General features: G+C 34.4%; 2 protein-coding genes across 5 annotated transcripts in view; one reads left to right on the top strand and one right to left on the bottom strand.

The window, feature by feature from the left end:
* Positions 1 to 16,513, bottom strand: part of LOC126775160 (translin-associated factor X-interacting protein 1-like) — a 425,426-nt gene that overhangs the window by 25,630 nt on the left and 383,283 nt on the right. The window lies entirely within an intron of this gene.
* Positions 1 to 16,513, top strand: part of LOC126775161 (ran-binding protein 9) — a 41,377-nt gene that overhangs the window by 9,963 nt on the left and 14,901 nt on the right. For 3 of the 4 annotated variants that reach the window (XM_050496956.1, XM_050496958.1, XM_050496955.1), the window contains exon 2: positions 10,119 to 10,184. The exons of the other annotated variant lie outside the window; for it this stretch is intronic. In XM_050496956.1, the coding sequence (XP_050352913.1) occupies positions 10,119 to 10,184 (66 nt within the window). The remainder of the gene's footprint in view (positions 1 to 10,118; positions 10,185 to 16,513) is intronic. 4 annotated transcript variants of the gene reach the window in all.

Below are 16,513 nucleotides of genomic sequence, written 5' to 3'. Positions count from 1 at the left end.
GTTCAACTGTGTGTGGGATGTGCAAGTCATAGATTTCAAACCCCTGACCCCTTGGGCCCAGCGATAACAAAAGTATTAGTTGTAGTAAACTCTACTAAGTAACTAATATTCCCATTTTCCTCTAAAAGGATAATGGGTAATGGGTCATGCCCTAAACAATAGGTAATTATTTATGTAAAAATGAATCGATTGATACAATAATGTTAACCTTAATTTATTTTTTGTTTTTAATTTCTACATCAAGTGCGAGTCGCTCATTGATAAGTTATATAGTGTCGTGACCGTGGTTACACAAATAATGAACCTGCCGTTAACTGATTACAATTTAAATAGTATATGAGAGTTCCGTATCGGTAGTATTTTATTCATAAACCGCGTAATTTTGTATTAATTAATACTTCGTCTTTTTGTAATTTGGATTCTTACAAAATTTCTACTTTAATGTATATGTATACGTGTGTTAGACAAACTACCATCACATCTAGTTCATAATGTATTATATATATAACAATTAGTTATGAATATATCAGACATTTCGTAGATGAATTATATACGCAATTTATGTATACACATGAATGATGCTTGCCCGAATTAGAACGCGCTATCTTCGGTTAAGCTCCACTTTATCAACTGGACCACCTCAACTTTACTCGGAATGTGTGGATTTGTATAAATATGCCGTCTGGGAATCGAATTTGTTAATTTCAATGTTTAACAAAGTATTACTGGCTGTGCTGATCTGCAAATACAATTATAGCCTACTACTTTTTGCACGCGGCGTCGTCTGTGTTATTTTAGGTATAAATCCGACGAGTTTGTTATGTTATTGTTGTTATGTTTCGGAAACAATAAATAGTGTTTCGGTTCTTAGTGTTTCGGTGTAATTACTTGCACAAGGGACATAACATTACCATAGTCGGTGGTGCATTGACTGAATAAGGAATAATTAACTTTTCACTTCTATTTAGCCGCTTATGGTGGCAGATGTGACCGTTAAGCAGATCTCCGCTTTTTAATAAAAAAAAAAAACAAAAAAACTTCGTAAAGTCTTAGTAAGATCTTAAAAACATCTAGCGAAAAGTTTTTACGAAGTCTTTCTTATCACTTAGATACTTATCTACACCAGACAGAACTTTTACGGTAAAAAAATTGTACAAATTAAAGATGAATTTAAATCATAATATTAATTACTCTTTACAAAATAAATAACATATTAATTTAACTTATTATTTGTAATGTTTCAAATAACACGTATTATAAATAGATTTACTAAAGGAGCAAAATGGAGGATAAAAACCAATATTACCACTCATAATGAATCACCCAAAAAATGGTACGGACACTAAGTCTGTGGAGATATAATTAAACATTAAAAAAAATAATTCGACAAATACAACGTGGGGTTTTGAGGGCTATATGGCCAACCAAACCAGAGCACATCAGAGCAGATAGTGCACTGTTGTGTGGTAAATCCACGGATAACGCTCTTATAGTCCACTGGGATGGCGATTCGAAACAACCTGGAATAATATACTAGGCGCTTTTCGTGTGTAACATTATGAACTCCAAACACGGAGCTCCTATTAGGAGTTATTAACTAAAACCCTCAATACCAGCTATTGACCCGCGGGTCAATAGCTGGTATTGAGGCTTACTGGTGGTAGAGCTTTGTGCAAGCTCGTCTGGGTAGGTACCACCCACTTATTAGATATTCTACCGCAAAAAAAGCAGTATTTGTTATTGTTGCGTTCCGGTTTGAAGGGTGAGTGAGCCAGTGTAATTACAGGCACAAGGGACAAAAAATCTTAGTTCCCAAAGTTGGTGGAGCATTGGCTATATAAGCGATGGTTGACATTTCTTACAATGCCAATGTCTAAGGGCGTTTGGTGACCTCTTACCATCAGGTGGCCCATATGCTCATCCGCCTTCCTATTCTATAAAAAAAAAAATCGGGTTCGAACTCTGGTTCTACAGCATTATAATCAAGCAACAAGACAATTAGCAGTGTATCTCAATAATAAATAAAGTATAATATATCTCGAAAGTAGTATAATTAATTTCCGGTAGTAATATAATTAAGGAAATTAATAGAACGCGTTAAGGCTTGTTTAAAAGTGCGCCTCTTAAAGGTTTTTTGACGACCTTTAGTTCTATAATTAGGAAAATAACGGTTATTATATTTTCAATAATGATTATGGTTGAATTTTGGCCACGTACTAGGCGAACACTAGTTAACGAAGTAAAAGTTTTATTGGTACCAGTTTTATGTTAGAAAAATATCAAGTTTTATTTTATGATGTCAGCATATTTTAAGATAACAGGCTACGAGCTACGAGTTTAGCTCGCTTTGATATTATTATGGACGGAATTATTTCGTCCTATATTATATTATTAGTAAGCATTCTCTCTAGAGATTTTGTTGCGTTAAACTAAATGACGCAGTTATTTTAATCATCATCATTAAGTTTTATAATTTATCTTCTAGAAATTATTCAATTTCAATTTACCTTCTGTCTTCCTGAGGCAAAATAAAAAATCTTATTGATGCCACCCGTTCTAAAAGATATATTTAAAACTAAGATGAACCAGAAGCAATGTTCTCCAACACTTTTAAATTTACAAATAGTATGATTAATTATATTATAACGGCGTGGAGCCGTTACACTTTCAATGCTTGTACTTATAAATGCATGAAATATACTAAACCACTGTGTACAGAAATACCAGGGTTTCGGGAAACACTTAATAAAGAATCTTAAAAGACATTAGTTTTGTAGTAGCTTTTAGCACAATAACGAATCTTAGTATTTTATTTAATTTGGATCTCAAACAAAGGATACACACATACATGTTGGAATATTTTATTTTAATGTGTGTGCTCCTTCAAGAAAGGAGACCACATCGAGCACGTAAAATAATGAATAAACATAATTATGTATTTATTATAATAATAATAAGTTTTAATTATAATTAAATAAGTAAAGACATGTTAAATAGTGGTACTCAATAAATTAACTCAGGAACTACAAAAATGTAAACAATGGTTATTAAGACTATGTTGTGCAAATGTGAGTTAAGTAAAATAAAAATAATTCAAATTATAATAACGAAAATAATAATAAAACAAAAACAAATTAAAACAAACATTACGTATTGAAAAACAAAAATTTTTTTTGTCCTTCAAAAGAATTACTTGTTTGATCGGTTAACAGCTAGTTAAAAGTGTTTGCTTGTCCCTTTTCATGAATATTAAATAGTAGTCGTAGTTTCTCTCAGCATCTACGCATCATACAGTGAACGTCCTTATCCTTGGTGTTTGTATTCGTGCCCAGTCCCCCGGGAGCAAGTAATAGGGTCACCCAGTCCGCAGAGCGGCGTTTACAGAGTTCTCTTTGCTGCCTACATGGTGAATTAGACAGGAGTCAATATATTACTTTGATATCTTAACTTCCATTTATTACCATGTAATAAAACAGTTATGATTTTTTTTTTATGATTTTATTAATACTATTACTTTGATTATACTATTGTTTGGTGTATTTTTGCCAGCGTCTGTTGTCTTTTGTTCCATTTCGTCATATATACACTGAAATGTGTATCCTTTTTATATTTAAAAATTAAATTATGCAACATTTCGTGTATAGTTTTCATTGCGTTAATTTTAACTTATCTAGTCACAGTGGTTTAAATGAGACTCCTGGTGGTTTTGTCCATAGGAATAGTATTTGAATAATGATTAAATGATGCATTTGACATATTCTATGTCGAGAAATTGTCGTTGTCATGTCGTTATTAAACTCTGGTTCTCAAGCTAAATAAAGTAAGTTTGTGTCAGGGCACTCTGCCAAGTAACGTTCGTATATTTTCAGTTTAGATACTCCATTTCTGTTAGCATAATATTGTCGCACCAGCTTATTTTAAATTGAACTGCTCCAAAAGGGCCAGAAAGTGAAGGTTCGAACAAAGAGTCGGCGGAGAAGGGCCTGTGCTTACGAAATGGGACCAAAATGGTGCATCTACTAACTAGGTCAAGCTCGCTTACGTTGGGTCGCCACGTGTTTCTCCCCACTTCTATCATGCTCTCAACGGTTTGCTTAAATAAACTCTGTGATGCAAAGCGATAAAGTCCATTTTTGTTTGCCCTGAAGTTCATTTAATCGGCCTTGTAGTGGTGCACGAATTATATTTCACGCCGTCCAATAACCAATGCTATTCAAAGGCTTTAGAGATTATATTTCCATGTAAAGAATCTGAAACAATGATGTAGTAACGGCACGGCTTATTGTCAGTATTATTTGCATTTTGAATGTAATGACGCGGAAGCTATGAAGTCTTTGTCTTTTCATATATTAGGCCATTGAAGGCCATAAAATATGTTTTTAAAACACTTAAATCCAATCACTGTCCCTAAACTTGTCTTATATTATGAAATATTTATTTTAGGATTTTATGGTATTTTTTATTGCATTTATATTCAATAAAGCGGATTGGCGTCAGTCATCCGAATAGAACAAATAAAACTAAATAAACGAATAGTTTTATCTCGTTTTGTAAATAAAATTTTAAACGTATATTGTTACTGGTCAAATTGATCGTATTAAATTATATTGCGTAAATCTAGTAATCGTTTGAATGCACTAATCAAAATTATTCATAACTCAACGATATGACGTAATGTTCTAATCACATCTAATTAGTGCCCTTAGACTTCTCGTGCTCGTCTCGTCATCTGACCTAATATTTACATGACATAAGGTTAGAAACACGAAGACCTTTAGATAATTGGGACATCAGTACCGGTTAATATTAAAATTATTGTCGTTATATTGTATGAAATAAATGAAAGTATAAAGTAGATATAACCTAAATTCAATTCCTTTTCAACGTTCATTTAATTGACGTAATATCATTCTTAGGTCGAGATTTTAAATAAAATATGTATGTGGATTCGTGAAAATATATTGAATTTCGTTTCGAATGATTCCGAATTAGGAATTTATCGGAACTTAGGAAGCAAGTACTTAATTGGAACCGTGTTGTATTATAAATAAATCAAAGAACTGTTTGTAGCGCAGTTAACTCGCATAAAATGTGTTTTGTGTGTATATATATGAAATGAGAAAGACGATATCAACACATAACTAGTGTCACTTACCGTAACAGCCTGTGAATGTCCCACTGCTGGGCTAAAGGCCTCCTCTCCTCTTTTTGAGGAGAAGGTTTGGAGCTTATTCCACCACGCTGCTCCAATGCGGGTTGGTAGAATTCACATGTGGCAGAATTTCAGTGAAATTAGACACATGCAGGTTTCCTCACGATGTTTTCCTTCACCGTAAAGCACGAGATGAATTATAATCACAAATTAAGCACATGAAAATTCAGTGGTGCTTGCCCGGGTTTGAACCCACGATCATCGGTTAAGATTCACGCGTTCTTACCACTGGGCCATCTCGGCTTTTGGTGTCACTTATGTATTATATATTGAGAAACATCAAGAGAAATAGAGATTAACTTTCACCGTTATAGTCGTTATAGATGTTACGCAATCCAAGTGCGATAGTAAGAGTTTTATCTGAAGTGTCCGCACTGATGTCTACACATCAGCAGCTAAAGCGTTTCATAGTGTTCGTTTCGTTAGATTTATTATTCCTCATGTATTTTACCTTACTTTTCTATTTAAGTATATAAAAAAATTCAAGAAGTTTCATTTAATAAAGCAGTACTAAATACTAATTTGGTCCATAATTAATTTGTAGTTACCGTTAGTATCTTACTCCAAAATGTCTACTTTCTGAAAACATATGCAATGTGAAAGTTGCGTTTGCTGAGCACTTTCAATGCGATTTTTGTTTTAAATTTAATTAGATTTAATAATTAAAATTTTTTGTTTACGAGTCTTATGTACCCCGCACTGGAGCAGTGTGGTGGAATAAGCTCCAAACCGTCTCCTCAAAAAAAAAAAAAGAGGAGAGGAGGCCTTTAGCCCAGCAGTGGGACATTCACAGGCTGTTACGGTTACGGAGTCTTATGTGTACATATATGTATATATTATAACGACCAAACGAAAAACTATTCGATGGCTGTTTAGATTTTTAATAAGTATTTATGTTACTCTATAGGGATATGTTTCTACATATCCCTATTGAGTAAACTTTATTCTAAAGCTTCATTACAAATTATTTAAATTTGTATGTTAATCGTTTATTATGTAATATATTAGTAAAGTGACAAAGACGTTTTTACTTTGATTAACGACAAAACGAGTTAAATGCTTCTATGTTGAATGAAAACTTGAAGCTTGAAGAGTTTCTTGTCGGTTCTATTCAATAGAATCTACATTCCGAAAAGGTTCCTGTAAAATGATTCAAAAGCGCTTGAATCTTCGCTTGTAGAGAAGATTTTTACTGAGCTATTCCTGGTTCTGAAATGTTTGTGTTATTACACTATCACTTTTATATGACAATTTATCAAATTATCAACGAAAATATAAAAAAAAAGCTTTTTCATAACGAGCGTTTAAGGTTAAGGATTTCCATATCTGGGTTGCGGCTTGTTTGCATGGGGGTCAAGTTCGCTTTGTTTATATTAACTTCATATCGATTGTTCGTTTTTGTTTATTTTCTTTTGTTTCATTTCAGTACATACGAAAGCTTAAACTTAATGAGTCTTTATGCATTGCTCCATGTTATTAAAAAAGTGGTATTAAGTTATCGTTATTTTGTTAAAATAGGTTTTTAAATTTGGAAATTGTAATAATATACTTTTCTTTAAAAAAATCCTTTAAGACCTGATAAAAATAACCAGTATCAAGCTGCGCTCATTTTAGAGACAATAATGAAACACTAAAACCATATTTTATTTATTGCATTTTAAAATTGTAGGAATAGTCAGTGGTTTTTGTATATAAAGCCTAGAGAAAATGTGTTAATAAAAGTTAGAACAACATATGAAACGTAATTTTATTTTTGAACTTACTTATATAGTAAGTTAATTAAAAATTACAATGTATTATAGCCGAGATGGCCTAGTGGTTAGTGCGCGTGAATCTTAACTGATGATCGTGGGTTCAAACCCGGGCAAGCACAACTGAATTTTCATGTGCTTAATTTGTGTTTATAATTCATGTCGTGCTTGACGGTGAAGGAAAACATCGTGAGGAAACCTGCATGTGTCTAATTTCATTGAAATTATTCCACATGTGTATTCTACTAACCCGCATTGGAGCAGCGTGGTGGAATTACCTCCAAACCTTCTCCTCAAAAGGGAGAGGAGGCCTTAGCCCAGCAGTGGGCCATTAACAGGCTGTTACTGTAATGTATTATATTATGCCAATGTCTTTTTTAAAGAAATATATTTAGAGCAAAAAAGGACTGTCTATGTTTGTATATAAAAACTATTTATGGCTTCGTCTTGCTAGATTACATTTCATTTATTTACCGACATTAACTATTAGAGTGATATTTAAATACTCTCGATTCTAGTGAGAAATTTGTTAGAAAAAGCGCCAAGCGAACAAAAGCACATTGTTTCCCATCTCCACGATTGAAAATGGAATTCGCCATTTTTAGAGCAATCGGTAGAAGCATCAGGTTGACTCACAAGAGTCACATAAACAATAAAAACAAATCACAAATAGATAATAATATAATATATACTATCAATGTTTTCGCGCGGACGGGTAATGCTTTTTTAACGCTCAAAATAATAATTAACCATACACTGCCTCGTTGGTCTAGTGGCTTGATGTAAGGCCGCAGACCCGGAGGTCCTGGGTTCAATTCCCAGGTCAGGCCAATAAAAAGTTATTGGGTTTTTCTGTCAGAAAATTCTCAGTAGCAGCCCGCAGTCTGGAAGTTGGAAGTGTGCACACTCCCGTGCCTCGGAAAGCACGTAAAGCCGTTGGTCCTGCGCCTGAACTCTTTCCGGTCGTGTCGGATTGCCGCCCCATCGGATTATGTGAGTTAGGGAATAGAGAGTGCACCTTTGTTTGCGCACACACTTGTGCACTATAATATCTCCTGCGTAGTTGGCTAATCTCTTTCGAGATTGGCCGCCGTGGCCGAAATGGGTCTGGAGGACATAATTATTAATAATCATACACTTATCTTAATTAAAATCGTAACAACTACAGTAATCGTAAGTTAATAATTCATGATACATATAAAATGCATTAATGTTAAACGATTTCGAAGCGAATACAGGTGGTTGCGTGTGCGCAACAGCAATCAGTGCGTTCAGTTGCCAAGTGCCGAGCTCGGCCTTGCCACTGCTTCCCAACGACTATATCGAACGTATAAGCAGCGCGAATATTTTCATAAACTACGTTATTACTAAGAAGAATTACATATACAAGTACGGTCAAAAATCTGCCTATTAGTCAATAGTATTCAGTTTTTTTTTTAATAGTTGTCTAAAATGATGGTGTGTTCATAATTGTTGATTTTATCTGTATATTAGATTCTACATTACGTTCTTTTAATAAAGGAAGTTGAAATATACAAACATGCAATAGTTTGTTTCAACTAAGGCATGTGGAATTATGACGCAAATATTTAATACTGCCGTAAAGAGTCGCGCAAAATAGGTTAGACATGTCCCAATGAAGGGGAAACGATATCGATTGAATACGATTATATATTAATGAGGATGAACGGTAAAATGAAACAATTCATATATTATATATGAATATGCATATTGTTATACGATTTTTCTTGTCTAAAACATGGCATTCTGTTAGTATATATAATGCTTTTATGTTTAATTATCGAGTGAATGTTCATCAAGTGATACGAAATGATGTATCAGAAATGTCATAAATTCATCTAACTATTTTACGTCTTGCCAATATTTCAGCAAGTATTACGAACTATTTTTTTTATTCCCGCAGTGAAAACTTTCAGAAAGGTATTCGGCTTTCTTGGGGGTGGATGGAGTTATGCGGGATTCTTACCCACTAAAGCCACTCCTGGCACTAATCGGAGAGGCTGCGGGCCGGCGTTGATAAAACGCATACGCGGCATGGCTTCGCTCGTGGCTCGCATTGCTCTCCTTAGCGGGCGAAGAGAATCTCGCACTCCTCGCTAGTGCGTACTGCAGCGCGGGGCCATCCCGACTGCCGTTCTCCTCAGGGCCGTCTTAAATAGGACACGCGAGGTCTATCATCGAGGTCATCTCACGCGTTCACGGCCCTAGGGTTACGCCCTATCTCTTAAGGTCCAGCTGTCGGGCTGAGGCTGAGGGCTGAGACGACGCCGACGTCGTCTCCGCCGAGTCGGCCAGGATCGGCCCATTCCTGTTCCCGCTCTGCCGTCTCTTTCTAGACCATGATGGTGTCACAGAACGAGGCTATGGAGCATCGCCGACACGATAGCTCGCAGGAAGTTTTTTTCGACCTCACGGGCCAGGATCGGCTTCTCCGCGCAAGTATTACGAACTTAAACATAATATACTTTTTGGTTAATTTATAAGTTCTTCTGCCTATATATTCTCGGTAGGTTTGAACCTTCCTACAGTTAGGTATATTTTGAGGAGAGACCTGTCATCTACAGATTAGCCGTAAAAAAGTCAATATACAAGCTTAATATTATTTTTATATCGTTTGACATAATTGTAATCGGTGATATATTTAGACCAAAGTTGTTAATTGTTAGTGTAGTAATTGTCATTAATCTTAATAAGTAGTTTTAACTTTAACTTAGTTTTAATTCTATCGTAAAATGTATTCGGCTCCATAGCACCACTTTGCTTCTTAATGCTCGTCTGCGGTAGTCAGGTTTTTGCATGACGTTTTCTCGGTGATGCATCTCCAACTGCTGCTATTATTTTTTTACGAAATGCTTTTACTAGGCCAGCAAATAACTAATATAAGTTGCCAAGCTGATTTTATAGATATATACAGCGTTTATTCAGTTAGTATTTAGCTAGTATTTACATCTATAATCAACTTCGTTTAAGAAACATTAATATCTATAAAATCAGCAAAAAAAAAACTATTGTGTTGCTGGATTGGATTTAATTCGAAGATTGTATCGTCGAGCAGCCAGACGCGTAAGTGGTGTATGGGGCCCCATGTGTGGAACTGTTTAATGGACACGGATGTTTTCTCTATTTGTTGTAAGGTGGGACGCAGGGTCCGGGCCGAAGACCCCACCTGCCCTACCTCCACTTACGCCTCTGGATGTATCGTACGTCAAAACCTAGCATATACGAATATTTGTTATATTGGTAACAAACAGGGCTCACAAACAGGATTAACTTGTAAGCATTACGAAGCGCAACGCAGCGAGACGTGTGCGGGCATTAGGCGAACGAGTCTAATACCCCCCGTGTTTTATTTGCTAGAACAATTTGTACGTTTGGATTACGGATATTGAGGTCAGTTTTATTATCAATTCTTTCGTGAATTTAATAAAAGAATCGACTTTTATTTCCCTTAACATCGAGTATAAAATTTCATTTAATAACGCAAAATTAACCGGATATCGAGGGATGCTTGAATTGTTTGTGAAACTCAGCTCTGTTTGTTCACCATCAGCACCGTTTTCTATCTGGTAGCATTTCAATCGTTTGATATGTTTAAGTAAGATGCCTTATCATTTGTTATTAATGTATTAAAATATTCAGTTTTATAATTGAATGATTAGTATCTTAACTGGTTTACATTCAAATGTGATAAGGTATCTAATACTTGCGTTTCGTTGTGGTTTTACGTTTTTGTGGTTAAATCGGTTTTGCTTTAGGTGGCTGGCATGATAAACAGTAGACAATTTTGTATCACCAAATGAAGCTTGCGCCAATAACTTAAGCTATTCTGTAATTGCTTTAATTCTACTGTGTGTTGTCGATTTCATAAGCGATTGTATTTCTGTAATTATGTAGTTTGTGTTTATTAAATAACTGCTTGCTTATTCATTGATCTGTTTTACTTTTATCTGTTGCTTTGTTGCTGTTAATAAAATGAATATTATGATCCTTTTATTCTTGTTTTGATTGTAATTACGATGATTTAAAGTGCATGAATGAATGACGAGATTATACTTTATTAAAATAATAAAAATATTTGGTAATTTAATTATTCGAATCTGTGAACATATAAATAATAATATAAAGTTTGTTTTTGTCGCCAACGCCGCGAATGCTTTGTCGTTACGTTCGGTTTATGTTTCAAATATTCATTAGACTAATTACGGACACATGTCACGTCTTGTAACTATAGGCGTGTATAAGATTCAAAACATTAGAAATAAAAATGAAGAAACAAAACGTTGGCGGTTACTAGTAAAATTTTTAACAAATTAATCTGTTTTAGATTAATATTTTTAACGGAAATAATTCAATCCAAATATTTCAATCAATATTCAATAATGATTCTTATAAAGCATGAGAACTGCAATATGATAATTTGCAGGTATATATTTAATACTAACGATCTAAATTGGCCGGTCTGAAGTTAGGATTTCTATTATTTACTTAATTATGAATTATTCGTACTCTAGAATAATTTACCGTTAGCACTCACTGTATTTGTCGTTAAAAACTTCGAAGTAACTTGTGACTGATTTCCGACCGGCCGAACACTAGCGAACGTATTGTAATATAAACTTAGTTTATATAAACTTAAAATTCAACATGTTTGTCGTGCGTAAACCTTACCGGTGTCTGCAAAATCTCTGCGTTGTGTACCTTAATTTGATTACATAGAAGTGAGTTTAGTATAATATAGGGAGCCGCTTCGCGTATCTGATTCTGTCCAAAATTGGTACACTGACAGACAAATACTTAGTAATTTGGTTATTTATTTATAATGTCCATTTATATTCATAGCTAACTCTTATATTTTTTTATTTCATGGCATCCCGCTAGACCAGTCTAAAAAATTTCTAAAGCCAATGTGGTGCTCAATATAATAAACTCACTAACTATTTCAGTGTCGGGCTCTTTTAGAAAGCCCTTGCTAAAAAGAGCGCTGCTCATTCGATTTTATTAGTGGAATCTGTGACTTTGAATAGTCTTTCACCGCATTCATTATAGATTTAATACGAAGGTCGGGTAACGCAAAATAAAAATATCGCATTGCAGGCTTTCGAGGGCGTCTGGTGTCAATATAAGAAAATACTGAATTGAGATGATTTTGCGGGTTCCGTGTTTGGTATAAAAGGTCCTCGGGGTTCAAGCTTCATACAAAATTTTATTAAAATCGGTTCAGTAGTTTAGCTATGACAGGCGTAACAGCCGAGATGGACCAGTGGTGAGAACGCATGAATCTTAACCGATGATCGTGGATTCAAATCCGGGCAAGCACCACTGAATTTTCATGTGCTTAATTTGTGATTATAATTCATTTCGTTCTTTACGGTGACGGTAAACATCGTGAGGAAACTTGCATGTGTCTAATTTCACTGAAATTTTGCCACATGCGTATTCCACCAACCCGCACTGGAGCAGCGTGGTGGAATAAGCTCCAAACATTCTCCACAAAAAAAGGGAGAGGAGGCCTTTAGCCCAGCTGTGGGCTAAAGGACATTCACAGGCTGTAACTTTACTTTTTTTTTTAGGCGTAACATACAGACAGACAGTGTTAATGTAGTATTTACAATATTAGTGTAGACATATATATTTATGTAAAGCCTTTTTTTTTGAACTACTGATGATAAAGATAATAAAAACAAATGAAATGATAGAGATTTTTGTGCACGGTTGCATAATGGCGGTTGCTAGGTTTGAAGCGATATCGTGACTGTCATTCCTATCAAATACAGTTCGGATATTATATCAGGTTTCCAGAATTATGACTGCCAATCCCATTTTAAAATAGATGAGCAAGACGTGTTCTCGCTCGCGTGACGTGTCAGCCTTATTTTATAAGGATGTATTTGTACTAGTGTTCGTCCAGTTGTCGATCGACAATAATTACTTCTAAAAACAATGAACGTTACTAAATATCTATCAAAATGAAAATCGGTTGACCGATGAAAAATAGGCACTGAAATGTTTTGTCTTTGCCTATTTTTGAATAAAAATGTTAGTTATAACGTCTTTAGTAACTACATGATTTTCAATTTCATTCATTAAGAAATATTTCGGTCTTAATTATTTCGAACCAGTTATTACCCTCGCATTTTTATATAAGAACCCTGTTATCCATAATATTTGCGCAGATGGTAGTCGATCGATTGTTCCGTTGCTGCGCGAAGTAACGAACTAACAAATAAACTATTGCACCTATCATATTAGTGGGGACGGTTAATTTTACAACCCCTTATTAAACTGAACCGATTGTTCTTAATGATATAGATTTTGGTACTGTTGACATAAAAAAAAAATTAATATTTCTAGATATAATGAAATTTGTTCAAAATGGCAGTTTATATAAAATCATGGTTTAAAAAAGGATTTCTTTGATGTAATGTTTATGTATTTAGTAATTTTTCTTATCTAGTATTGTTTTCCAGTTATATTTTTTTAAATTTCATATTCACATATTACGAATTCGAAGTTGAAGAACAATAAAACATGGAATAATGTATTTCAGTTTGTTAGTGTGTAAGCAAAGTTAGGTTTTAGATGTTCGATGATAATTTAATTTTGTTACTGTTGACATAGTTTGATTGATCATCATTGACGAGCCGATTGGTGTGGTTGGTAGATACTTGCCTTTCACGCCGAAGGTTGTGGGTTCGATTTCCACCCAGGACAGACATTTGTGTGCAGGAACATGTCTGTTTGTCCTGAGTCTGGGTGTAATTATCTATATAAGTATGTATTTACAAAAGAAAAGTAGTATATGTAGTATATCAGTTGTCTGGTTTCCATAGCACAAGCTTTGTACAAGCTTGATTTGGGATCAGATGGCCGTGTATGAAAAATTTCCCGGGATATTATTATTATTATAATAGTTCATTATATTTACAAGTCATAAACTTCTACTAAGAAGTAAACGTATCGTAACGGTGCAGCAGGTACGGGGCAACGGACCGCTAACGATTGTGGCTAATTCGGTCGCATCTTCGCCTCGTTGCTGACGATTCGCATTGTTCCTATATTGGTATCTCGTACATTCACATGCGCGTATTTGTAAAGAACAATATATCAGTGTCTATATCTTGACAATAATTCAAATAATTTCACAGATAAAGCCGTAGAAAGTTAAAAATAGGCTATATCTAACATTTTCCAGGATGACAATAACGGAGTCCTAAATATAAAATAATACAGTCTAGACTGCAGACTACATTGCGTTCGCAAAGCACTGTCGAGTTAGTGACGGCACGTTAGATTTTTAGACTTTTTCACTTGCCAGTGTGCAGGTTGTCTCCTTTATCTTACATTACTTTAGCTTTAAGTGAAGCTCTTGGAAGTCATAGATCTTGCAGCGGATATAAACAAAAATACAAAAAATATTTTTATTAACAAAGTTGAGCAGGGATACTTTTCGATCAAAAATTTCTTTCGATATATGACTGGCATAATTTTTGTAAAAATTATGATATAAATATAATTCCATGACACGATTTTATATAAGAAATGTTACCGAAGATAATCGGCAGTGGAATGCAATTCACAATTCGATAGTCGTATATAATATTGAAAGTCATACTAAATTCGAAGTATATTGGTGTCCACACCCGGCTCGCTAAAAGATAAACGATAAACTGCAATACAAGAGACTTCTATTGATATTCTATCGAGCAAACATTCAATACTTTACCAGGCGTATTGTTGCTATGGTCTGAGGCATGTGGGCTTAATTAAATTCACCTGCGGTGAGCAATTACAACGCAAAAAAACAAGTTTAGTCACATTTATAAATATAATTAATCACTGTTCCACAACGTATGCTAGTCGATGGATACATTTATGGATATAAAAAAAGATCATACAGATATTAAAGGAAAGTTCTAGAATTATTTTCTTAACTTATTGTTCTCGAATAAGATTCGCAGCCCTGCCCGCTACAAAAACTAGTACCTCTTAAGCGAACCCGGGTTATTATACTGGTTCGTAGGGCTACCACATATTTATAAATAAATACTTTTACACTAAATAAATGTTGAATAAATACTTTTGCACTAAATAAAAAAAATGTTTGCCTCATGTTTTACCTACGTCATGGTTATAAGTCAGAGGTCATAGTGGACGATGTTACGTTTAAGTTTTATATTTTGCAGTAAATGGAGACTGATTAGTCCAGGACAATAAAGCTTCATTCGGTTATTCGGTAATGTACTAGAAAAACACCTAGCTAAAGAGAAACTATTTCATTTTTTAAGGTAATCTTCTGTTATTAGAACTGTGATCAGTCAGTCAGATTAATTAAATTGTCCTGTATAATGATTATTGTTCGATTCAACTTTAAGTCGGATTTTAAACAGCGTTATAAAAAATGAAGGATAACGTTTCTTAAATCAAATATGTGGAGATTCTGATAAAATATTATTGTAATTTGATATTAAAAGGATAACAATAGAAAAACATTATAGTATAACACTGTCAAATATTCGAGACAGGGTAGCCCTGTCTCTGTGTAAAGGTTCGATCGTGCTCTCACGATCCGGTCGGTTTATCTTCATTTCTGATGTTGTGTAAACACGTGGTTCGTTAACCTGCGCCCGCGCTTTGTGTTCATACAGCGACAGGGATCCGTATGAACTTTGTGCTGTTGTACCGTTAAATACTGGTTGTAATAAATGCTTTTACTGTTGTAATTTTTTAATTTTTACGAATGATAAATACTCTAAATATTAGAGAAAGAAAAACATGTTAATAATAACATTAATGTTCAAAGTTTTGTTGATTTCGAATCAGTAATAAGTAACTGTCAAAAATTAACATTCAACAAAATTCTGTCTTATTTCAAAGGAAATAAGTCTTATTTTAATTTGGACATGGGATAGTTTCACATTAACGATACATTTTTGTGATTCAACGTGTTTTTCGATATATTGTAGTGAATGTAATGTTTTCATGATACGTAAGTTCATTAACATCTTTAGTGACCTTGTTGTGTGACTGCGCATTTGGCGGACGCTCAATCTGCGTTTAAATCTAGTATAGTCAGCAGAAAACGTAAATCTTCAACAATGGCTGACGTCACAGTGTGGTAATAAACGGCCGAAGGAATAGATTTAGGATTTAACATTCATTGTTGTTCAAACTACGATTTGTATTTAATGATAACAGATAAAATTACGAATACATTTGTTAGGAGAATAACTAGTTGTAGGGTTAGTGTAACTACAGGCACAAGGAACATATCATCTCAGTTCCCAAGGTTGGTGGCGTATTGGCGATGTAATGGTTATTATTTCTTACATCGCCAATGTCTATGGGCGGTGGTGGTCCCAGTAGCTCGTCCGCCTGATTATAACATAAAAAAATGTGACGAGTGAGTGAGTGGATGGTACCTGGATTGGTTGGATTTGCACAAAGCCTTACCACCAAGTATATTATTAACCCTATATAAGATATTCCGGAAAGTACTTTACAACCAGCCAAAAGCCTAAAATAATACGCA

Source organism: Nymphalis io, chromosome 17 (assembly GCF_905147045.1).
Source record: "Nymphalis io chromosome 17, ilAglIoxx1.1, whole genome shotgun sequence".
In the NCBI taxonomy this organism is placed as follows: domain Eukaryota; kingdom Metazoa; phylum Arthropoda; class Insecta; order Lepidoptera; family Nymphalidae; genus Nymphalis; species Nymphalis io.
This window is presented reverse-complemented; position numbering and strand designations above follow the sequence as displayed.